This window comes from Pithys albifrons, chromosome 22, assembly GCF_047495875.1.
Source record: "Pithys albifrons albifrons isolate INPA30051 chromosome 22, PitAlb_v1, whole genome shotgun sequence".
Classification (NCBI taxonomy): Eukaryota; Metazoa; Chordata; class Aves; order Passeriformes; family Thamnophilidae; genus Pithys; species Pithys albifrons.
In genome coordinates, this window is record NC_092479.1 from 3,967,621 (window position 1) to 3,993,167 (window position 25,547).

General features: G+C 49.6%; 1 protein-coding gene across 3 annotated transcripts in view; it reads right to left on the bottom strand.

Moving 5' to 3' along the window:
* Nucleotides 1-25,547, bottom strand: part of PAX7 (paired box 7) — a 125,235-nt gene that overhangs the window by 96,776 nt on the left and 2,912 nt on the right. For 2 of the 3 annotated variants that reach the window (XM_071575639.1, XM_071575638.1), the window contains exons 3-4: nt 25,340-25,469; nt 23,881-24,009 (exon numbers count right to left, since the gene is read on the bottom strand). In XM_071575639.1, the coding sequence (XP_071431740.1) occupies nt 23,881-24,009; nt 25,340-25,469 (259 nt within the window). Of the gene's footprint in view, nt 1-23,880; nt 24,016-25,339; nt 25,470-25,547 lie in introns of all 3 variants that reach the window. The other variant, XM_071575640.1, reaches the window with a different exon arrangement.

Here is a 25,547-nt window from a genome sequence, read left to right on the forward strand (position 1 = left end):
CCCTCACGCTCTGGAAGGGACATCACAGGCAGAGCTGCCCCAGGAAAGGAGCCAGGTGGCTTCACCCCACCCAACACACCCCCTGGGCCCTTCCCAGCTCCCTCCTGGCTACAATCCCAGCTGGAATTCTACATGGACTGAGCAGGTTGGGCTCAGCTGAGCCCTGAGGAAGCCACAGTTGGGTCCCAACCCCAGAGGTCTGAGCAGGGAGAGCTTTGTAGTCAGTGCAGAGAATAAATGAGATCTCTGGTTTTAGGGGAGGTCAACCCTAATCAGGATCAAGAAACATCCTTTTCTTCATCCAGCTCCCTCATGCCTCTGAATTTTAGGAGGACACTGAGTTGGAACAGCTTGGCCACCAACCAACCAGAGAGGTTTTTCCTCCCTCTGTTCTAAAGATTTCCAGCCACTTGCTCTGTTGTCACATTTATGACTGGAGAGTGAGAAAGGGGGAGATTCTCAAGTTCACAGAGCCAGAGGATCATGGCGTGGGTTGGGTTGGGTTGCACAACTTTAGTGCAGGTTTGGGAAGGGAAGGTTTGGGAAGGTTTGAGAAGGTTTGGGAAGGTTTGAGAAGGTTTGAGAAGGTTTGGGAAGGTTTGAGAAGGTTTAGGAAGGTTTGGGACGATTTGAGAAGGTTTGAGAAGGTTTAGAAAGGTTTGGGATGATTTGAGAAGGTTTGGAAAGGTTTGGGAAGGTTTGGGAAGGTTTAGGAAGGTTTGGGATGATTTGAGAAGGTTTGGAAAGGTTTGGGAAGGTTTGGGAAGGTTTGGGAAGGTTTGGGAAGGTTTAGGAAGGTTTGGGACAATTTGGGAAGGTTTGAGAAGGTTTGGGAAGGTTTGAGAAGGTTTAGGAAGGTTTGAGAAGGTTTGGGACTATTTGGAAAGGTTTTAGAAGGTTTAGGAAGGCTTGGGAAGGTTTGGGAAGTTTTGAGAAGGTTTAGGAAGGTTTGAGAAGGTTTAGGAAGGTTGGGGACAATTTGGGAAGTTTTGAGAAGGTTTAGGAAGGTTTGAGAAGGTTTAGGAAGGTTTGGAACAATTTGGGAAGGTTTGAGAATGTTTGGGAAGATTTGAGAAGGTTTAGGAAGGTTTGGGACGATTTGGGAAGGTTTGAGAAGGTTTAGGAAGGTTTGGGACTATTTGAGAAGGTTTGAGAAGGTTTAGGAAGGTTTGGGAAGGTTTAGGAAGGTTTGGGACGATTTAGGAAGGTTTGGAAAGGCTTGGGAAGGTTTAGGAAGGTTTGAGAAGGCTTAGGAAGGTTTGGGAAGGTTTGGGAAGGGAAGATTTGGGAAGTTTGAGAAGGTTTAGGAAGGTTTGGGAAGGTTTGGGAAGGGAAGATTTGGGAAGGTTTGTGGCTCCCATAGAGAGGAGGACAAAGGGACACCAACGCTGCCCGTGGCAGGTTTGGTTTCAATGAGTCTCAGCTGATCCCACCCGACCCTCCAAGCCCCCAATGAAGATCAGAGGGTGAGTGGAAGGACAGGCAAGGCTGGAATCAAAGCCACTCAAACCACCCTTGACATCACCATTTGTGGTGCACAACCCTGATCACGACACGATAACGATGTCGCTTCACAATTCCCATCAACATGATCCTTGCAGGTCATTGCAGGGCTGCAAAGCCAGGGCAGGAGGGAGCAAGGGCTCATTTGAAGGTCTCCACTGGTGTGGAACTACCACAGGAAGCAAGGAAAGGACTCCCACTGTGGCTTTCCATGAGGTGGACTCCAAAATACCCAACAACAGCCTTGAGTCTGTCAAGGAGAGTCTACTGAGTCCACTCTTTAGGAGGTGGTGGTGGAAGTGTCTTAATCATGGCTGGGCTTCCCACCATGTATTAAATTAAATATTGAGTGTATTATAATTTAATATTTGCATTATATATTATATATTTATAATTCATATTATAAAGCCATGAATGGTTTTATAATGAAATACAGGAATACAGGAAAAGTCATTGGGACATGAGACTACAAGGACCAAAGTTGACTAAACAGACTTAAGGGAGTGAAAATTATTAAGGTAAATATTAAGAGTGATCTCCTTGTAGTCTTGACAGGGCCAACATCACCACTGCTTCTGAGATGGGGTGAAGAAATGCTCCCATTCACCTACTCAGTAATTACCAGCAGCTCTTGCAGGTGTTTGTAGGGAAAAATGATCTTTAAGGTCCCTTCCAACCCAAACCATTCCAGCTCATCCAGGTCCAACCCCCTGCCATGGCCAAGGGCACCTTCCACAAGACAAGGCTGTTCCAACTCCTGCCAAACCTGACCCTGAGCCCTGGAAGTGCAGAACAATTCAGTACCAGAGCCAGATTTTAAGTCTTCAAAGCCATGATTGAGTTCCATATTCTTTAGAGAAAACAGAGGGAATCTGCAAAGCGTGGCCAGATTTAGAGTTGTAGATTCATAGTTGCAGATCAAATGACCTGATGAAATACAAATCAGTATCCACAGCCATAAAAATCAGTGGAATAAAAATCAGGGGAATAAAAATCAGTGGAATAAAAATCAGCATCTTGAGTTGACAGATGAAGCTCCTTATTTGCCACAAGCTAAAGGAGGTCCATCAAAATCCAAATTTATGGCAAAATCCTTCCTGTTAAACCTCCTGTGGGAGCCCAACTCTGCTCCAGTGAGTGTCCAAGGAGATCCCACCCCCTGGGAATGCTGATTTCCAGCTGAACCAGCTTCTCAGCTGTTCAGTTTTACAGGAGGTGGCAGTGGAAGGACCTCCTTCAGTCTGTGTTTCCTGCCATGAGACTCACGTGTGTAAAATTCAATGTGGACATAAATAAATGCAGATTTGGGACCTGAGACAATGAGGACTGAATTCCAGTGGCTGAATCCCAACCTCCAGGATTCAACTGGGAATTGTGGTTAGGAACAATCACGTTTTCCTGTGCCCCAGAGCTCTGAAATGCACACACACAAATGTATTTTTCATGCACCAACTGAAGTTCTGAGCAAGGAAAGCCAGACCAAAAATGTGTGACTACGGGGGGAAAGTCACTGATCCCTCCTCTGATCCAGAAAGGAATCTCCTGTGAAATATCCTGGTTTTCCTGCTTGTAATTTCTCAATCCTTCTTGTGAGATGTCAGAGATGTATCAATATGGACAATTCTTTCCAGGAATCATTTGCCAAATAACCCAAATATTCCACCCAGGCCTGTGTTAAAAACCAGGAGAGATCAGAATTTGTGGATCACAGAACCCCAAACACCTCGAGCTCCTCCTCAAACCCACCCTCAGTAAGTGACTCAATTTACAGAACTCACCAAGCGAAGCCATTTCAGGTTATTTGAGAGTTTGACCCCAGGGGTGGGTTGAGCCTCAGCTGGGAGATGATTTGTGAAGGTGGAGGAATTCCAGGAGACACAGATTCCCTCCCTCCTGTCAGCTCCCACTGGGACACGAAATGGCATATCCAGCCTGTTCTTTCATTTCTTTACCCATAAAAATGCCAATTATTGCCCTTCTTCTGGGGCACAGTGACCCAAAATCCACTCACATTCGTGTTCCCAGATTTTCCAGGTGGTCACATTTCACTGTGACCTTTTAAAGCATTTTTTTCTTGCTGCCATAAAACACAAAAATGCCCATTCCTGAGAGGAATAAACCAGAGATCATCTACTCAGTGCTTGCAAATGCAAGAGAAACCCCACCCACAACATTCAGAAGAGATACAAGTGCTCACAGGAGCCTTTAAATATATATATTTTTTTTGTTAACTGTGATGTTGCCTGTAGCTCTTTCTGGCACTTTTAAAGCATCAAAGCTCACATTGAACCTGGAAAGCTTCAAAAAGTTTTTTGTAAATTAAAATTTAAAATAAAAATAAGAGAAGAGAAGATACCAAAAGTGGTATTTTTCAGATGGGGATGTGCTTTGATTTCAGTGTTTAATGCAAATAATGCTCTCTCCTCCTCCTCCTCCCCCCTGCACCCCCACCAGGGGGTTCAGAGCCACAGACAGAAGGTGGGGAAAAACAAATATGACATAAATTGTCTTGGTAAACAAGTAAATAGTGTCACTTAACTCTTCCCACCAGGGCTCCTGGCTGGAACTTGGAATTACTTTATGGCAGGGCTTGGTCAAAGGGGCTCCCTCCCTGCAAACAGAGGTGAGACCTCAAAAGCCATTGTCTCTTTAGTTAATTAATTAAGGTAATATTGAGTCGGGCTTTGCCTCTGAGTGTGAGGAACTCAGCTGGGGGTTCCATTGTGGGATGCCATGAATAGGAAGGAATGAGCTCCAGGCCCTGCTTTAAAACCCCAAAGCCTTGAAAACATGAAGGGGAGGGAAGGATGGGAAGGTTTGGGAAGGGAAGGGAAGGTTTGGGAAGGGGACGTTTGGGAAGGGAAGGTTTGGGAACAGAAGGGAAGGGAAGGGAAGGTTTGGGAAGGAAAGGGAAGAGAAGGTTTGGGAAGAGAAGGTTTGGGAAGGGAAGGTTTGGGAAGGGGAGGTTTGGGAAGGTTTGGGAAGGGAAGGGAAGGTTTGGGAAGGGAAGTTTTGGGAAGGTTTGGGAAGGGAAGGTTTGGGAAGGGAAGGTTTGGGAAGGGAAGGTTTGGGAAGGGAAGGTTTGAGAAGGGAAGGGAAGGTTTGAGAAGGGAAGGTTTGGGAAGGGAAGGTTTGGGAAGGGAAGGTTTTGGAAGGGAAAGGGAAAGGGAAGGGGAAGGGGAAGGGAAGGATCTGAGCTCAGTTTGGAGAGTTTTACAGCAAGGTCCAGCCTCCTTGGCACTTTCTCCTGGGTTTGTGGCTCTTGCCTTCCAAGCACCAGCCAGGAGGAGGCTGGGTGAGTTTTGCAGAGCTGATTCCATTCCTGAAAGGCTTCTTACCCCAATCCCTCTAAATGTGGTCCATTTTGCTTACATGGGGAATCCTCTCAGGGACATGCCATGGGAAGACTCATTTGGATAAAGTCGCCCACAAATGTAAAGCCTTTGCAGACCTGAGCTAGAAATGTGTTTTATTTCCAAGGAGCTTCAGGTTGTTTGCTCTGAGAGCTGATTTGCCTCTAAAGAAAAATAAAAAGCCAAATCTCCAGGTCCATATTCAATCTTTGGGTAAAACTCCTGCGGATACCGTGGGAATTTTCCTGCATAAACCCACCAGGTTTTTAAGAGGGGAAAAAAAAGTAAAAGCTGTGGATGGGGCCGTGCTTAGTAATTTTTACACAAGGTTCCAGTCTGGGCTTTGCTGCTGATTCTCCACATGAACCTGGGCAAGCTGCTTCCCTTGGGTTATCCCTAATGAAATATCCCTGGATTCTCTAGCTGGGAGCCGGTTCTGAATGTGCATCCCTGCCCTGCCCCAAAGTCCAAATAACACCCAGCCCATCCCTACCCTCACTCCGCAGGCTCCGAGGGCATAAACATGGATCTGTTCCTTTGCATTTCCCTCTAAAACCAACAAAGCGAAGGGTGCGGGAATTGATGCCTGGAGATCTCACCATCTCCATGGATTTGAACCTGTATTTTCCCCCTCTTCCCCGAGCGCTGTGTGTTCCCATCTGCTGCTGGGTTAAGCCTTATTTAGTTCTGGGGTCTTGCTCTGCTCGGGATGCGCTGCCGAGTTCCAGGCGCTCCGCTGGATAACGAAGAGCGACCGTAAATAGCTGACAACACCTGCTGGGTCGGGATCGGCAACAAGTGCTAATCCCACGAGCTGCTAAATGGGACTCGGGGATTGCAGGGATTGGCCTGGCTAACTGGCTCCTTGCTTTGATTATGTGTTTGTGTTTTCCCTTTTTTTTTTTTATTTTGCCTCAGGGAGCCACTGTATGACCCAAAAGCTGTCGGTCTTTCATCACCTCAGCTCCTCATCTGGTTCTTTTTTTCGTCTCCCCGGCCTCACTCGTGATGCTTTCAGGCAAATGTAACTCATGGAAAGCTCGAAAGGAAATAATAAAATTATTCCTGCAGCAAAGGAGCTGCAAAGGATCCCAAATCCTGCAAAAACCTGGGACCATCAGTAGGTCTGTTGGAGTCAGTGGGATTAAACATAAAATCCAACCTGGATGCGTTTGCTTGAAGGGTCAGTGGCTTGATTAGTTCTGGAATGGGACCAAATTGTCCTGTTTCTCCAAAAATGAGGACTTGGGCACGCGCACAGCTTTATTTTAGGGCTGATTGGAGGTAAAGGGACACCGTCACTCTGTGGAAGCTTCACCACCTCCCAACCCAGCTGAGGATGGGCATTGGTGCCTGATACCAAAGCCCACCTTGGGCTTACAAAGAGTTAAACAGCTGAACTGTCACCCGAACCACTCATCACCTTCCCACATTCCCTACAAACCACTGCCCTTCCTGATTAACCAGCTATTTCCCTAACTGGGAAACACTTGCCTTTGGTTGGTATTTTTGCCCCTTTTGCTCGGTGTTTTCCTCCTCCCTGTCGCTGTTTGGGCTCGTTTTTATTATTAAATAAATTGGGTTTTGCCCTTGTGGCTCTGTGTCCATTGGGGTCACCACTCCAGGAGCTCCGTCCCCTTTGGAAAATTCTAAGTACAGGTTAGGAGGGTCAGGAGTCACATAACGCCCTTGAGGGGAGTTTGGCTTTAGCCAGCCATGAAATGGCAACTCTTCCGCTGCGGAGGGAAAGGTGAGGGCGGGAAAAAGGGGTAATTTTATTATTATTATCATCGCTTGACCTCCCACCCCAGCGCTCGGAGCTGTCTCTTGTTAAGGAGGGTACAAACAGGCTCTGCGAGCACCAGCTCAACTGAGCCCTCACAGGAGTTCTCAGCCCCCCAGAGTCCCCCCAGCCTCGGAGGGGTCCCCCTGACACGGCAGTGGGGATGGAGGGGACCCACAGACACCCCGAGCTGGGATGTGAAGGCGAGGACCGAGGTGTTTGGGTGGGCAGGGAAAGCTCCGTGTCCACATTCACACCCTGCCTGGGCTGTTCGTTGTGGGCTGTGCTGCCAGAAGTGATTTCAAGGGTCAAAGCAATGACAAACTCACTTTTTCCTTGTTTTTACCACTGTCCGAGTAACGAAATACCCCGAGATCATGAAGCTAAAATGCCCTCAACTTCAGCAAACCCCCTCCCCGAGATCATAACGCTGAAGTGCCCTCAACTTCAGCAAAATACCCCGAGATCGTAAAGCTAAAACGTCCTCAAATGCAATGAAATACTCTGAGATCATGAACTAAAATGCTCCCAACTGCAATGAAATACCCCAAAATCATAAAGGTAAAACGCCCTCAACTGCAAACACATCTTTAACTCCTCACCCCTTCCAAGGCTTTGTCATTTTTTTTCTGAATTAACCCGGGTGCTTCCACAGCTCGCTGTGGTTTTAAGAGAAGCCAAAGCTGTTCAGTATTACCCAAATTTACCCAAATGCTGCTCGATTTGTCCCCTCCAGCCACGACACGGAGTCTGGAGTTGGGAACAGTGAAAGTGAGGGCAACAACAACAACAGTTTGGGCATCAATTTGGTGGCTTTTCCAGACCCTCCTTGCCAGGTTTGCCATTCCCTGCCCCTCTCCAGGGGATGCTCAGGGTGTTTCTCCCCAAGCACACCCCACCAACTCAGGGCTCATATCCCAGGGCAAGGAGAGAAGAAGAAAAAAAAATAAAATAAAATAAATCCATCAAAGCCTATTAGTTAAATTGCTCTGTGCAAACCTAATTGACCACGAGGGATCTCGGAGACAAGCAAGGCCGTAAATCGCGATTTTAACAACGGCTGGGGGGGGGGGAAGGAGAGAGGCGAGAAGGGGAAAGAGAGACAGGGAAGAAAGTTTGCGAGTGCTGGGGATCATTTTAGGCGACCGCCTGGCTGGAGGCTGAGCAGAAAAAGAGTCTGATCTGCAGCATATGGTGCAAAGAGCCAGTGCTGGGGGTGGAAGAATAAAAACCCCCGAAGGCCGCAGATCCCAAGGAGCTATTTATTCCTCCCCCTGCAGATGTACATTAATGCAGGAGGAGTAGGGGGAGCAGATCTTTGGGTCGGAGAAAGAGAAACAGCGCTCCTTCCTTTTAACATGCTGTTGTCTGGCTTGATCTTGTCACTCCAAAGGGACCCATTCAGAGGTATTCATGCATCTGCCTCAGGGGGACAATGGGACCTTAGTTTATAAACTGTCTGTCCAGTTGCCTGCGGCCTTTAGTCCTTTTGTTTTCGCTTCTCTTAATAAACTTTTTGGGGGAGTTCATCAATACGCTTGAATAGCTGATGTTCTCATTCTCAGAGAAGGGAATAACAGAAGGTCTCGAAGGTTTTTTTTTTTTTTCATAGGGGTGGGGGTGGGTTTTTCCCCCTTAAAGGGGAACCGAGGCTTGAAAAGCATCAGAATAAACCCTTAAAAAAAAATCTGAATCAACCCCAAACAAAACCTCTATTCAAAAGAGACGGCGAAATGCGCAACATTTAATTGCCCCCCCAAAGCAACTCTCATCCTGCCGACAGAATTAAGACGATCTCCGACTAATTTTCCAGCTCTCAAAATATTTTGGGTAGGGCGATCGGGAAGGAATTTCGGAGACCCGGCTCATTTCCAGGGGATTTAGGGCTGCGAGCTGGCTCTAACCTTTCCCCCTCCTTTCCCCACTATCCCCCCTTCCCCCGGCAATTGCAGAAATCGCAACCCCACAGATCCATTTCCCCCACGCCCTCTGAAATCGCAGGGAATTTCCCCAAACCCCGCACAAGACTCCGGAGTCCTCCCCTTCCTTCCCCGGCGCCTCCTTTGTAGCCGAGCCCCGGGGAAGGCGGGGAGGGGGGTGCGGAGATGCCCCTCTTTCCAAGGCACAGCCCCCTCCCCGTGCCGGCTCTCTCTTTCTCTCTCTCTCTCCTCCCTTGATTTCTCTTTTAAGGCGTTTATTTTCCTGGCAGCCCCTTCTCCCTCCCCGCAGAGCCCCGGCCCGGAGCGCTGCTGAGCCGCCCCCTCCCCAGCGCTCCTTCCCCGGGCAGCCCCCCACCAACCGCTCTCCCCAGTGACTCCAGTTCAGCGTTTTAAGGCCCTAATGAGTGTTGACAAGTTTAATGAGTTTGTTTTAAAGAGGAAAAAACTGGTCAAGTCGAGATTTCCGAGTCAAATCCATTAGGGGATCCCATTCAAACCCCTCCTGACAGCTCAGCCGCTCTCACACCGCACCAGCCAGCGCAGGGCCGGGCTGGGGGTGAGCCCCAACCCGCTGCCCCACAGCGGGGATGCCCCGAACCCACCGGGATGGCACTGCCCAGGGAAGGGCAGCCCATCCCCGGCGCCTCTTCCAGGGATGGACCCCTATTTGCAGGATCGCCCCCACCCCCCGAGGAGGGGGCGAAGCCCTGAAGAGGATGGAGAGGGTTCAACCCCCGCATTGGGGTAAGAACCCCTAAACCCGCCTTGGGGGACAACACCGAGAGTACCCGGCGGCCAAAGGGGACCGTCCAGCCACGCCATAACCTCGCATTTCTATAGGAAATTTCATTAAAGTGCCCCCTTTGCCCCCCTTCCCCTCTCTCGGTCGGTCTCTCCCCATAAGCAAACAGGCCTGTGAAGCCGAGGTGGAGGTCACGTTAAGTCATGCAGTCTGACTTGGTGAACTTTGAGCTGGGTGATTAGGAGGGGGGGTTCTCCTTTTTCAATTTCTCCACTTCCTAGGTCTCTCCATTGTTCCAATTCCAAACAGCTGCTGGTGCTAATCTTTCGGTTATTTGCAATCAGGAGGAAGAAATACCCACACCCCAGAGTGCTTCGATATTAGCCCTGCCAGCGGAGCAAAGAGACCACTGGAAGCTGGGGGAGACGGAGGAAAACAAAACAGACCCCAGTTATTGAACTCAGTTTGACTCTGAGCCTTTCAGGTACCTCTCAATCCCAAATCCATGGCAGAAAGCCACGGAAATCAGGCTTACAGGTACCAACACATCACTTAAGGCCAGACCTGATTTTTTTTGTTTTGTTCCGTTTTCTTCCCAAAGGTTAAACTCCTCCATCCACTCAAAGTCCGGCCAGGGCTGGAGGGAAGGGGGGAAATGCCAACCAGGGGCGAGCTGGGAGGAAAAGAAACGGCGACAAAAGCCCAGTTGGAGGCAAACCTGGAGAGCTACGCCCAGGAGGGTTTTGCTCGAGCTGACTCTGAAGGATTTTATTATTTTTCAGCTATTATTAAGAGGAGATGGAGAAACTAAAGGGTTGAAGGAACCTGCGGTTTTCCTTGGGCAAAAGAAACCATCCCAATTACACGTGTGAAGGTGGGAGCGCTCAGCCCCTCTCGAGTGGGGCGGAAATCCTCTTCAACTCTATTAATTCCCTAATAAATAGGGCGGTGGGTGCAGGGTAATGATTATTGGCGCCAGGTACCGATGGGTGTCTACCTTGAGACATCCCGAAGGAGAGAAGGGAATCACCCCTCGCTTCCCAAGCAGCAGAAACACCCTCGACAACTCAAACCTTTGTCAAGAGCCTTAAAAATCGGGCTCCTGAAATTGCTGGGGTGGCCTCACGCGTGTCCAGGGCGTTTTCTCGGGGGTTTATTAATATGCTGGCCTGGCTCTGCCGGGAGGGAGCCCATTAGTCCTTGATAGTCTTCCCCAGCCCTGCCTGGCCCGCAGCCCTCTCGCCAGCAACGCGGAGCCTTTATTGGTTTACTTAGGTGTTAATCCCTTAACAATCAAGTTGTCTGACCATGGAGCCCCGTCTCTATTCTTGTTTACATCTAATTACGGGGCTGAAATGCCACTTCCCTTCCCACCCTCCCTCTCTCCGAGCCTTCAAACCAACTTTCATTTCACCCCTTTTAAGCAGGTAAAGCCCCTTCTCCCGGGGAGGCAATTGAAGATAATTACGGCAACACCTCGGCTCTGGTGGCTGCAAAAAGGGAGGCTGGCAAGGCAGGAAGGGGGTTTGGACACCAAAAAACCTGTGTACCCCCCTAGCACAGCCGACTCTTGGAGCTCCCGTGGTCCTTGGATGTGTCTCTGTCCTTCATCCACCCCCAGCCGCTCCCCAGGATGAAAGGAAGAGCTCTCCCATCCCGGTGTCAGAAGCATCTCAGAGCTTCCCTTAATTCAATTAAACCTCGGAACTCCAGGAAACCAGCGGAGATCCACCCGAGCAAGGCAGTAGCCAGGACTAACAAAGGACCTTTCTTTCCAGAGGGTGTAGGGACCCCGCTGGCCCGTGTGTCACCCACACCCGGCGACTTCGGGGTTAACGCTGCAGACACCACTGCGAGCTCTGGGACTGCGCCTTGGCTTAGATAGCGTCTCAGCCCTGGGGCAATTCCTCTAAATCAATTTTCAAAACAATCAGTTTAGGGGCTTTTAATTAAGCTTTAAACCAGCGGTTAAAAATAGCAGTTTACTTCTTTGGGATGCAAACTAGGCTAGCGTAAAAATAAATCAGAGAGACGGGCCCGCTGTCTTTTGGGATTCAGAGAGACGTAGATTATATACGTCCCAAGATTACCAGGATTTTTTTTTTCTCTTTCTTTCTTTCAACATTTATTCTCTCTCACAGCAGCTGCTCTTTCCCTGCCAGGCACTGAACTGTCCGTAGGACCGCAAGGCCGGGAATTCCGTGCCGACTTTTCCCAAAGCAAAGTTTCACCACTCTGCTCCTAAATCAGAATCCCGCTGCGAGCAGCAGGTTCATCACCTTTTTCTCCATATCATGAAAGGGAAATAATACAAACTAATATCAAATAAACTGTCCAACTGGGCTTATTGCAAGGAGGAAGAGCCCCTCGGCGCTGCAAACCCAGCCCGCTCTCCGCCAAGATGGATTTCGCTTTAAAGCTGAATTTAGGCTCCTTTGTAGTTTAAATCGGATCCTCCAGGTTCTTTCCCACCTCCCCGCCACCCTCTTCCTTTGTTTAAGACTTTCCAGCTTCCAGCAGAAGGGATGCTCGCAGGGCCCAGCCCGAAACACGCTCCACACCTTTAAATCCCTTAAGCTGGAGCAGCTTTTTGGCTGCTCGGCCGGGAAGCAGCTGCTTAAACGCAGCTTCTTGCACCGAAAGCAGCTCTTACAAGGGACCACTGCGTTCGGTTGATTAAAGTGTAATTAAGGGCGGTGGGACTCCTCCGGTAGCGCTTCCAGGGCTCTCCGTACCCCGAGGATTTCTCCCCAGGTGACCCAGATAAATTACAGATAGAGCTGAAAGAACTTTTGGCCGCGACGGGCCGGGATGAGCCCGGCCCACAAATCCGGGCTCAGCAGTGGCTAATGAGGCAGTCATGCAAAACGCAGCCAGTTAGACCTGAAAAGCGGCCGTGAGGGCTGAATTCTATTCCCTGCCGGACCCGCGAGGGTATTTTACCCCCTGATTCACAGCCTTTCTGCGGGGCCGAGCCCGGGCAGCGAACGTGGCTCCGCGGCCAAACGCGCAGCCGAGACCTTGACCCCGTTTATTCCCAGTTTGGGCAGAAAATAAGAGTCCGGACAGTGGTCTCCGGGCTGCAGGAGCGAGGAGAGTGAGGGAGAGGTTTCCCCATGGCCCCAAAGCTTTGGGATGAGGGTCTTTTCGGGCTACCCCGGCCCAGCCCAAGGAGGATGCTCAGACTGGCCGGGTGAGGACCCCCCGCACCATCCCCGAGGCCCCAAGAAGAGCAATTTGGGGTTTTCCCCACATATTTTCCTCTCTCAGCAGGAGGAAAGCCCCAAATTCCCCACGGGGAAAGGTGGAGAAGAGCTTTTTTAGGACTTAAATCACACCATGAGGGAAAACACGCGAGGGCAAAAACATTAATAGCGAGGCCGGTGGGACCTTTCCCCGCTCGACCTTCTCTAAGGTGGGGAGAGATAAAGACCTTTCCCAGGTTGGATTTATTCCTCCCAAAACACTTTTCCTCGCTACTTTCAAGGACTTTCTGCCGCTGCTTTTCCTCCGCTCCATCCCTGAACATCCTCCCCCTCCCCGCCCGCTCCTCCAGCGCCTTCCCCCCCTTTTAGATCTCAGCGTGTTTGCTCTTGACTTCATCCACTAAGTCAATAGTTTGGAGATGCCCTCATCCTCAGAGGCCCGAGCCCCCGTGTCCCCTCCCTGTTTTCTCCCGCGGATAATGGCAGCCTTTTGTCGTGTAATCAAGCTCCCGAGGGGTTGGGAGACAGATATAGATTCTTGGCATTTGTCGGTGAAAATGAAAGCTGGATTAGGCAGAGGCGGCTGCACACTCCATGGTAAAGGACAACAACTATTCCCCCATTGAAAGTCCCATTCTGGTTTGGTTATTTTATCTTTAAAAGTTGTTTGTATTTCTAAAGTGGCTATTGATGCACTTAGAAAGTGTAGCAAGCTGTAAAGCCTCGCTTCAAATGAAAGGCGGACACACAAAAAAAAGAGGAGGTTAAGGGGAGAAAACAGAGGGAGAAAAAAAAAAAAGGAGGGGGAAAGAGAGGAGGGGATGGCCAAAGAGTTAAAAAGATCAAATTCAGCCTGGGTAAAGTTTAAAATCGGAGAGAAAACTCCTGGAGTCCCAAGAGCCGGGAGAGAGGAGCGAGGGCGAGGAGGTTTCGGCTCCGCTTTTTCCCTTCCCTGCCTCGCAGGGAAAAAATAATTACAATATTTTGGTTTCCCCGCTGGTCGGGATTGGGGGTGGGAGGCGTTGACGGGGATATTTTTTTCTCCGCGGGGGACACTTGACTCTTTGCGAACTCTAAGGCCAGTCAGCGCTGGAATTATTTTATTCTTTAGGAACTGATCCCAACCACCGTCCGATTTTATTCCTTGACAAAGATTTGCCGAGACGCTTTTGCCAAGCAGAAATTGGGAATATTGTCCATCCGTGCGCTATGAACCTTTGAGCGTTTTCCCTTGAGAAGGCAGAAGATTTTGACGTTATAGACATTTAATTTCCCCCAAATCATCACTTGGGTTTAACCATCCTGCATCCCCTCGTCCTTTAGATGCGTCTTAATCTGAGGCTGTACCGTCTCTCCCTCTTTACACCAGAAAATTCGGGGTGGCAAGAACTGCCTTGCCGTGTTTGTTTATTTTTCAAAAATCCCCATTTGTTAAACCCTTCCAAAGTTTTCTCCTCCTTTTGCTGAAGTTTCAGGAATGGAAATTGCAGTTTACCCGCTGCGAGCCACATTCACCCTCCCGCACAAGGGAGGGTTTGTGGCTGGAAGGAGATTAAGGGGAAAACTCCGGGAAAAAAGAAACAGAGCAACAAGGTACAAACCAAATATTCACATTCCCAGGAAATCGCGGGGGGGGAAAAAAAAGCTTCAAATAGCTCAATTTGCTGCTATTTAGCATCAAACAGGCATCTTGTCGAGAAGCGGGGGAAGAATTTATAAATAATTAAGTTACGGCACAGAAAAATAACGGATCCCTCTGGAAAACGCCGGCCTGTCGCTAAATACGCGCTCCTATACACGGATATATATTTATATATAAATATATTTTTTTTTTCCTTTTAAACCCACCAGCCCCGGCCCTCTGCCCTCCCTTGGATAATTTACACCATACAAAGGTTGGGGGTTATTAATCCCGGCCCCCCAGCCCCCCATTCCTATTCATGTCAGTGTTTCTTTCTTTCTTCCGAGCAATCAAATGTGCCCGAGACAATTGTAGCGAATTTAAACATGACTGTCCCCTGAATATCCCTCGACATCGGAGTGTCCTTTGTACCTTCACCCTCTCCTTTTAAACGCTCTTCTATATTTAAAAATGCAAAATAATGCAGCCTGGGAATCTTTATTAAAGCGCAAGACGAGGCTCTGGGTGGATTGATTTCTCCTCAAGAAAAAAAAATAATCATCATCTTTCCGAAGTTGTTTAACAGTGGGAAGTTTCACGGATGATTTAAAGATCCTTCTTCTAACTTGGAGCAAGGCGAAAATCACCCGGGTATTTTTAACTCCTCTTGCAAGGGAGTTGCTCAAAAGCAGCTTCTCGTTGAGCAATCCTGTCGAGTCAACTTTCCTCCCTCTCCTTTAATTCCCAATAAAAATGCAAATCAATTCGTCCCCATAATGGGGAAAAAAAATAAATTAAATATATTACAGAATTGCTGTCGCTCCGGACTTTCCCCTCCGCTCATGATCGGGACGCTGATGGAAAAGGCAGCGAGGCAGGGGCAGGTTTTCCCCCTTCCCTTGGAAAACAGGAAAATAGCATTTTTCCCCCCTGTCTCCTTGTGGGTTTGGGGACCGCAGTTTCATAACTGTCCCCTCACTCCCGCCCCCTCTTTTGGAGATGCCACCCGCTCTCTTTGATCCTCGAGCTTTGGGGTCTCAGGACAAAGGCGGCACTGAAGGTTGAAGTTGGGGGGGGGGTTGACCCCCTCCTCAGCCCTGCCCTCCCCAGGGTCAGGCAGAGTGCTGCCTTCCAATTTTAGCATCAACCACCCCCCCAAAAACCAACAAAACAAAACAAAAACTGTCAGGAGAAGAGTGAAAACCAAGAAGGGTTTTTTCCTGCCTCTTCCAGAGAGAAGGGACAAGCCCTGGGGCAGCGGACGGCCCACTGAAGGCAAGAGAGGGTGTAAAAATAGTTTGCGCTTCCACTGAGCCCTCCCGAGACATCCCTTGGGGGCTGCGGAGCATCCCTTTGTGGGGCAAAGAGCATCCCTTTGGGGGCAAAAAGAGCATCCCTTTGGGGGCAAAAAGAGCATCCCTTTGTGGGCAAAAGAGCATCTCTCTGTGGGGCAAAGAGAATCCCTGTGTGGGGCAAAGAGCATCCCTTTGGGGGGCAAAGAGCATCCCTGTGTGGGGCAAAGAGTATCCCTGTGTGGGGCAAAGAGCATCCCTTTGGGGGGCAAAGAGAATCCCTGTGTGGGGCAAAGAGAATCACTTTGTGGGGCAAAGAGTACCCCTGTGTGGGGCAAAGAGTACCCCTGTGTGGGGCAAAGAGAATCCCTGTGTAGGGCAAAGAGCATCCCTGTGTGGGGCAAAGAGCATCCCTTTGGGGGGCAAAGAGAATCACTTTGTGGGGCAAAGAGCATCCCTTTGGGGGCAAAAGAGCAGCCCTGTGTGGGGCAAAGAGCATCCCTTTGGGGGGCAAAGAGCATCCCTTTGGGGGGCAAACAGATTCCCTGTGTGGGGCAAAGAGCATCCCTGTGTGGGGCAAAGAGCATCCCTTTGGGGGGCAGTGGGACGCCCCTCCGTGGGGCAGAGGGACACCTCTCCGTGCCCTCCCTACCACCCCTGCTGGGGCAGAGAAGCGGGAGGCCCCCCATCCATAGGAAAGGCTGGAAAGGTCCCTCTTTGAACCCTCCCGGCCAAAAAATCCATCTTTTGATTCCTTTTCGGTGCTCAGGTGGAGGTGCGAGGGGAGCACTCCTGGGGTGGGATGTTTGGAGGGGAGTTAAACCCCCATTTCCACCGCCATCTCCTCGCCTCCTTTGCCCTCTCTTTAGGAACACTTGACTAGCCCTTTTTTAAACTTATTTTTAATATTCTCCTTTAAAGCAGCGCTTTCCATCCTCCCAAACCCTCCCGGAGCCCCCGAGCCGCTCAGCCCGAGCGCGCACAAAATGGATGAGCTAAAATGTCTCCCCAGCTGCAGAATTTCATGAATGAGCGACCCCCTTCCCCTCTTCCCTCCCCATCTATAGATTGATAGATATAGATATATTTCATGAATGAGCCCGGGGTCCTCCCCCCCCCGCCTCGGCTGTCCCTGCAGAGCCCATAAACAGCACCGGCCCTTTCCAGCAATTCATCACAGGACCCAGAGCCATCCAAGCAAGTAATATGTAGCCTCAGATCTCGTGTGTCCCACAAGACAGAGCGCCTGCTAATTAATAGACAGTGATTCCTGCAAGCAGCCCGAGCAGTCTGTAATATGATGAACTTCCTTTGTACCGGTGTCACCACAAATGTTTCTGATAAGGAAAAGCATCCAAGGATCAAAGACTATAAGCTTCTCAATTTCCTCAAGCTGCCTCTACTTTTCCTCACCTACTTTTTCTTTTTCTTTTTTTTTTCTTTTCCCATCTCCCTCTCCCCTTCGCAGCCCCTCCAAGGGGATGAAACCCCCTCCGAGGAGTTACAATCCCCCCTGTCCTTTCCGACAGCTCTCAGGTCCGTTCAAGTGCAGGGGTCAGTCCCAGACCGTGCCCCCAAAATATCAACATCGCTCTTCCCTTCGGATTCTGCCTCTAAAAAGGGCTCCGATTCTGGTTCTCGCCCTCCCCTCACCTCCTCGGCTCTTCCCAGTTCTCCCCAGCTCCGGATGACAAATGTCTTTATAACCAGGCATTAGCTGACATCTAATTTCTTTTGTGGCGCGATCCTGCGAAAGGAGAGCTCAGGACGAGCCCTCCCGAGCAGGGACCATGCCCGGTTTGGGATGGGCTGGGAAGGAGGATGGATTTTTGGGAGGGGGGGATGCAGCAAATCTGCCACCCCCGGGCCCTCCGGCAGAGTCGCATCCCCATCCCAACCTCCCTGAGCTGCACCTGCGCTTCCCAACTCCTTCATTTCTCCTTCTTCCTGCGCTGAGAGGGGAGGAGGGGACAAGGAGCCCCCCAAAATTCAACCCCCGGGAGCTCTGGCTCCTCCACCTGCATCTTCATCCCTCCAGCCGGGCAGGACCAGCTCCCACCCAAGGGTTCCTCCTCCCCCGCTCCGAGACCCTCCCCAGCATCTTCTCGTCCCAAAAAACGCAGAGCCTGAAGTTCAGATTAAATAATAATAATAATAATAATAAAAAGATAATACTAAAAAGGAGTAAAATCCAGTAGGGGAGAGGAGAGAAATGTGGCAGCTGATTGAAATGGGCTGCCTTTTTTTTTTTTTTTTTTTTAAGAATAGCCTCTATAAATATATAATATCTCCAAAGCTCAGGTCTTAAGAGGGTCCCTTATTTGCTTATTTCTTTTGTAGCAAACGTAATTTTCAGAAAGATACTTCCCCCCCCGCCTTACCCTAATGCTCGAGTAAGTACCTTACAGCTTTAAGGCCAGTGTTATATGTGCTTTAAAATCCTGCCATGTAAATTCCCCTGAAAAATTTGGAAAGCTTCTCGGGGCGGGGGTTGGAGGGGGGACTTTGGGGAGGGAGGGGCTGGGGGGGGGGGTGTGAAATGGGAGAGGGGGAGGGGGAGAAAGGGGAGGTTAATCCGGGTTTAATGCTATGATGCAGTCACAGGACCAGGGCTAGGCTGATTGTGTTATCTCTTCCCAACATTTGGGTCTCCCATATTTCACCCAGCCAAATAGCTGCGAGAAAAAAGTGCGTATGGAGGCACTCCTGACGCCTCAGGAAAATATGTTATTAATATCTAAATAACTTCCCAATACTGTCTCTAAATCTCCCCTTCACCACTCCAGATGATGAATTCGTTTGAAGTGTTCTCCCGTCTCATCTTTTCAGTGTCTCTCTCTCTCTCCCTTTTTTTTATAACCAGGCTTATTTCAAACTGGTAAATATCTAATTCCTTTAACCACACTGCAGACACGTCTCTCCCCTCTTATATACAATTCTCATTTGGAAAGATCCATATATACATGTCTCTATAAAGGAGAATAAGCCCCAACACGGCCTTAAACTACTCCTTTAAATTATTTGGGGGTTAAGAGTGGCGTTTTTCGGGGGAGGGGGGGGGGGAAATCTGTTTGTTTCCGAGCAACCCCTGCACACACACCTGGATCACACATTTCCCTCACAGCCTTCCTGGCGCTTAATTCAATCTCTGCCTCGTCTCTCCTACCCCAATTACGGGCGAAACCTCGGATTAGAAAGAGACCTCTCCGCTTCCTTCCTCTCCTCCTCTATCACGGCATCCATCTCCCTCCATCGCCAAATATCTGCTTCCTATCCCTCCCTGGATAATGTAATCTCCCATCCACCTTCAAATTAGAGATTAAAACGTCTCGAATGTATTTCCTTTGCCGTTCAAGCTGAACCCCGGGCACCCCACCTGCCAGCCAGCGCTTTTCATACCAATATTTGCCTTAATATTTCCCCCCCGGTCTATAATTGAACCTATTCTTCTCCCCCAAAGAAGGGAGGGGGAGTGATGTAGAAAAAGAAAAAACCCAAACAACCCCTGGATCACAAACATCTCCCTTATATTATTTCACTTCCTACTGTATAATTGAACCTCTCTCCCCGCATCCTTGTCTTAAGTTTGTTTTTTAAAACGTCTTGTATTAGATTATACTCGTTTATTCCCCTTTCCAACCTTATCTCTCCTCCTCTCTTCTCTCCTTCCCGTCACACTTGATTTAGGAAGGAGTTTATCTTGCAAACATTTGCCTACTTTGTTTATGTAGACCAGGTTCTGCAGCTACTTGTTCCCAAAAGCCACTGTTTGCCTTTGTAATTGTTATCTGTGTTTATTGTTGTACCTCATTTGTCTCAGCTTTTTTTGTGACATGTAAGCTCCGTGTGTGCTCCCATCCAGCCCCCCCTTTCCTTCTCCCTCTCCCTGCCTTTTTTTTTCCCCTCTCTCTCTCTCCTTTTCCCTCTTCTCTCTCCCTGAAATATGCACAGAATAACTCAGCCTAAAGCCAATGAATTGCTTGACACTACCCTATCTCTTTCCTGCCCCCCATTATTAGAGCTGATCCCACTCGCAACACTCACAAATCCCGCCTGGTCTCTGTTTGATTAGATTGCCAACCTTTGGTAATCCCTTGATTTGATGAAGTGTCTGTTCCCCCCCCCTCCCTCCTTCCACTCCCTTCTAAACATACATTTACAGAGAAAGCGCTTGTTGGTTTTAAATCAATGCAGATTGTTTGCTGATAAATTGACTCCACATCGCCTCTTCCCCCCCCTCCCTCTCCGCTTCCAGCTTGGGAAACAAAGCCCTTTTTCCAGGTTTGGGGGGGTCCCCTCTCTTCTTTCTGCCCATCCTTTCCCTCCCCGAGCCTAATTAATTGGAGCGGGGCCCATCCAAACCTCTCCCCGCTCTCCCCGACCCCCCAAAACTCCCCACGAGCGGCACCGAGGGCTCCCAAATTAAATTGTTGCCCCCTCCACGTGCCCGTATTTCGCTCTTCGCACCTGTCCGCCCTTCCCACCTCCAGCAAGGATCGATCCCGCTGCTTTCCCGGCTTTCCCCCTCGGCTTTCCTCGCGCCACGAGGTATTTCCACGGGGGATCCAAGCGACAAATCGATCGCTGGGAGAAACTTGGCGCCATAAAGCGCAGTTCGGAGGCCGAAAGCACGGGAGAAAATTAATTAAAAATCCCTTTTTTCACCCCAGATGGGTCCCCCGCTATCCCGAGAGCACCACCCGAGCCCTGAGCATCCTTTGCATCGTGTCCTGCATCCCGCAGCGATCCGGGGGGGCAGGACGGGCTGTCCCCACGGGTGACCGTGGGGTGACACTCCGGGAGGGTGGGGGGACATGCCGAGTTTCCCCATCCCCCAGCGCAACCCCATCGCCTTCCCTTAACCCCCCGACCCCCCTTCCCCGCGTCTGGTTGCAATTAATACCCCACCAGGATGAGGCCCTTCCCCTGCTCCTCCCAATTAACCCCCGAGCAGCACCCCCTGAAGTTTGGGGGTGTCCAAATGCCCCCCCCTTTCCATCCCCCAAACGGGGGAGAGCATCGCCTGACCCTCCCCAATAAACCCCACCAGCCACAATAAATAACAACAACCCCAAATAATAATAATAATAATAATAATAATAATAATAATAATAATAATAATAATAATAATAATAATAATAATAATAATAATAATAATAATAATAATAATAATAACAACAACTCGCTCTTAACAAGGAGATATAAAAATATATATATAAAAAAATAAAAAATAAAGTGAAGCCTCATGAATATATGCCCAGGGCTAGCTGGAGTGAGCCGTTTAAAGATGAAAGTGCAAAGAAATAAAGGCTCAATTTAATCTGCCTTAAAACCCTTCAACTTAACGTTTGTGCTGGGAACTCAGAGAGTGAGTACTGATTGGGGATAAATACATTTCTTAGCATGCCTTGGAGCTATTACACCCTTCTCCAACACAGCTCCCTATTCAACAGCCACAGTTTTCATTACCAGCTCTAATAAGTCTTAACATTATTAAATGCCAAGCAGACGATAGAAAGAAACAGGCGCAGGGTGGAATCTTTCTTTAACACTTAAAAAGAGAGAGCATTTAGGGCTGTCTTCCTCCGGCTCCCCGCGAGGAGAGCCCGCAATGAAGCGTTTGGCAAGAGGGAAAAGGCCAAAACAAAGTTTTCCCCCCTCTCTCGCCATCCGCGAGAATAATAAAACCGCGTTAAAAATCAGAAATTAATAAAAATCCACCCCCTTTTTACACACACATCCCCCCAACTACCCACGCGAAGCTGAGAACAAGTGGAAGCGTCGCGGTGTATTTTTATTTTATTGCGAACTTCCCGGGGAAAAAAAAATTAGGGTGAAGGGAGGAAACGTCTCTGAAGAGATTTTAATTTTATTGTATAAAAATATTACTATTTTCGAGAGGAAAAAAAAAATAGCGCGCACGCACCACCTCGGAGTGTTCTACAAGCGGAATCATCAATTATCTTAATTAGGGCCATTAAAGCTTTCGCGGGCGTCAAAATACACATTGACGGTGGTGGATTTTTTTTATTTTTTAAGGGTTGTTTTTGAGCCGGACACGATCGCGCAGCGCTCGGATGCGCCGGGGCCAACCCGCACCCGCCTTCATTCCCCCCAGCTCCAAAATCCCCTCAAATTAAAGCATTTTTGGGCGATTTCTCCGCGATCTACAAAGTCAGGGAGGGATGGCGGGGGAGGAAAAAAAAAAGGTCTTAAATTGCTGATAAATCAGGATTTGCCTGCCGGGATGGGAGCGCAGCCTGCGCGCTTGGAGGTACCGCGGCCCTCGGCGGGCTCCGGCATCGCGAATTTGCCCAAATTAGTTCTCTTTCATAAAGAAATGGGCGCTCGTGTTTTATTTGTCCGCGATATTACCCATGAAGGAAGAGGGGAGCGTTTTGTTTTGCTTTTTGACACGCACCTCTGCGCGCTAATCATGAATAAAGAGCCTCCAGCTCCTTCGCTCTTCTTCTTTTTAATTTCTTTTTTGTTATTATTTTGGAGGTGGTGACGGGGAAAACACGCGCGGAGAAGGGGAAAAAAAATAAATCAACCCGCGGCTTGAAAATGATATATATTTTTTTTTCTTTCCAAGCGGTGAGCGGCGCTTAAAATAAACTTTAAACCCTAAAACCTTCTTTACGTCCCTTAATAAAATTAAAAACACCCCAAAGTGATAGGGGGGAGCTTTTGGCGGACACAATAGCCCCGATTTGCAAAATGAGCATCGCCTCTTTCCAAATCACAAGCAACATTTTGCAACGTCCAACGGTTCTCCCTTTTTCCAACAGACGGTCCTATAATATTACAAAACTATCTAACAGCAGGGAGTTTTGAATAATTTATCTCCCTTTCTTCCCTTCCTTGGCCCTTTGTCCAAACTTTTTCTCCTCCTTGCCGAATTTTGAATGAGAATAGACAAGCCCTCCCTCCCCCATCCCTTTACTCCATTTTTAAGGCAGCCTCGGGTTTTCCCCCCTCTTTCCCCCCTTTCTTTTTTTTTTTTTTCCCTTTTTTCTTTCTTTCTTTCTTTTTTTTTTCCTTCTGTTTGCTTTTGTGGTCAGGAATCTTTTACTTATAAAGCTTCAATAGACTTGAAGGTCTTTGTAAGTGAAGTTCATCTTCAAGGTTGGGAAAAAAAAAAAGGATCGGATCCTTAAAAAAAAAATAAAACCCTTTTGTGCACCTTCATTTAAAACTCCCAGGAACGTTTGATGGTGACACGGAGGGGCTTTTTCTGCCCCGAATTCCCCCCACGTCAATATTGCCCCAGTCATTGTCCCAAAAGGGGGAAAACTTTGGATCTAGTGAGAAACTTTGGGAGTGATTCCCTCCAGCTTCCCACACCGGGATTGGGGGAAGGTTCCGTGTGGAAAATCCCTCTCACTCCGCTCCCTCTTGGCCCGAAAATATCCCAAATCCCCCCAAACTCCAACCGACTCAACCCCAACAGGTCCAGCCCGTCGTCCTTTGGGAGAAAAACAAATCCCGATTTTCCCGAAGTGCATCCCCGAGACTTCTAAAATTACGGTTTTCTCCCCCCAAAAGCGCCGAGTTCTGCTACACAAGGAGATGATTTTCTGCCCACACCGATACGGCGCCTCCTCCCTCCCGTGGCTTCAACTTCCTCGCCTTCATTGATAAATCTCATTTATGCTCCCTAAAAACGCCACTTTTCTCCCTTCTTTCGGGAAAGGGAATCAACACCCCGCCCCCGGCTTTGCCAAAAATCAAATTACAGCTCCCGCAGCGCCCGGTCTGGCTGTTTCCCATCCCCAACCCCACATTTCCAGCTTTAAAAAGTTGAATTTTGCCTCCCACGAGAGAAGAAAACGCCGACAAGTGGGAGGTGATAACAGGGCCCCACCACCAGCCTGGCCTGAAGCCTCCCATCAGAGGCGGCAGATTTATTTTTCCTGAGATTCTTTAGGGGTGCAGACCCCCTGTTTGCTCCGAGCCGAGGACCCCCCTCTCCCCTGCAGCCCCCCCAGCGCCGGGGGCTCTGTGGCTGCTCCGATCGCGGCTGCTCTAATTGATATTGATTGGCCAAATCGGTCAACTGTCAGCCAGAGTTTCAGGGGACCACTTAGAGAGCAGGAGAGAAATCTGTTTAACAAATTCATTTAGGAATCAGAGATGCCTTCCCAACCCCCCTCCAGCCATCTCCTTTCCGTCTTTTTATATCTAATTGATCCAGAGCGAAACACCAGCAGCTCTTCCTCCTGGGAAAGCATCCTCAGCCCGAGGGGTTGGGTACCACCTTCCCCTTCCAGGGCCCTGCATCACTCCCTCTGCTCATCCAGCAGTCAGTTTGGGAAAGAACAAACACCGGAGGCTCTGGAGCCATCCCATCTTCCTCTTGGTAGGGAGGGATGTGCCCCTCTCTCTGCCAGACGTGCCCTCCCTCCTGCCCACCCTGCGCCGGCACGGCCGCCTTTACCTTTGTCGCCCAGGATGCCGTCGATGCTGTGCTTGGCTTTCTTCTCCCCATCTTCCTCCTTCTTGTCACAGTCCTCCTCTTCCTCTTTCTTCCCGAATTTGATGCGTAGCACCCGGCTAATCGAACTCACTAAACCTCAGACAGTCAAAGACAGAAAGGCAAGTATAAGCTGCCTGGCAAGGCAAGGTGGGAGCCGGCTGGGCACAGCCGAGCCGGGGCTGCACAGCGTGGGCAGGAGGCAGCCCCTTTTGCACACACCTCTGTGCCCCCCAAACCACCCCGAGCTCAATGAGCTGCCAAGGTGGGCACCCAAAGTTGGACCTCACTGTCACCGTCCCCGAGACCCCCGGCACGGGCAGCACCCGGTTGTGCCAACGCCCCACGGGGCATCACAGCCTGTGCTGCATCCCGGGGTGGCACCCCAAGGGCTGCCACCTGCTCTTGTAACAGGGAAAAGATCCCCCCTAATTCCCAGCTTTCCCCCCAGCTCCAGATGGGAACACAGAGCCTGGATTGGGACCCGGGCCCTGTCCTGCTTTGGGGGAAATGTGCCCTGCAGAGAAGACTCAGACCCCCAAAACCAGAGAGGAACTCACAGCCGGGACTTAAAGAGCCCGCCAGGCCCTAAACACATCCCTGCAGGCCAAATGTGTCGCTTTCCGTGGAAAACTGGGATCTGTGGCTGGTGGAAAACTGGGATCTCTGGCTGATGGAAAACTGGGATCTCTGGCTGATGAAAAACTGGGATCTGTGGCTGATGGAAAACTGGGATCTCTGGCTGATGGAAAACTGGGATCTCTGGCTGATGAAAAACTGGGATCTCTGGCTGATGGAAAACTGGGATCTGTGGCTGATGGAAAACTGGGATCTCTGGCTGATGAAAAACTGGGATCTCTGGCTGATGGAAAACTGGGATCTGTGGCTGATGAAAAACTGGGATCTCTGGCTGATGAAAAACTGGGATCTCTGGCTGATGAAAAACTGGGATCTCTGGCTGATGAAAAACTGGGATCTCTGGCTGATGGAAAACTGGGATCTCTGGCTGATGGAAAACTGGGATCTCTGGCTGATGGAAATGCTGCTCTGCAGCCCCCACTGGGCAAGTCCCACCAGGACCACCAGGGTGTCCTTTAGGTTTGGGGGCTGACTCCCCGATCTCTCCCTCTGGATCAGCATCCCTCCTGCTTCCAGAGAAACTGCAAAAATTTGGGAAAACTGCCTTGTTTGTGTTTGGTTTTGCAGCAGAGCACTGAGAGACGGGGGCACCACCCCCCTCGCCTGGGGTTCATCTGCTGCTGTGGCTTTGCTTGGGGTGATTTTTCCCCCCTTATCAAAGCAAAGACCGAGAGGGTGTTTAAGGACCCTGGAAAACACTTTTTTTTTTTTTGGTGGTGATAATCATTTCCCTCCGTCTTCCTGCGGGTATTGGGGTGTCCTTCTTGCCAAGCTGCCTTCTCACCTGAGGGCACAGTGCTCCGGTCGCAGTGCCCGTCCTTCAACAGCCTGTCCCGGATCTCCCAACTAAACATCCCGGGGTTTTCCCGTTTGTATTCCTCGATTTTCTTCTCCACGTCGGGAGTCGCGACCTGCTTTTGTGATCAAGGGACACCGGTGCGTGTCCGCGTGTGCAGAGAGAGGGAAGGGGAGGGGAGAGAAAAAGCGCTTTT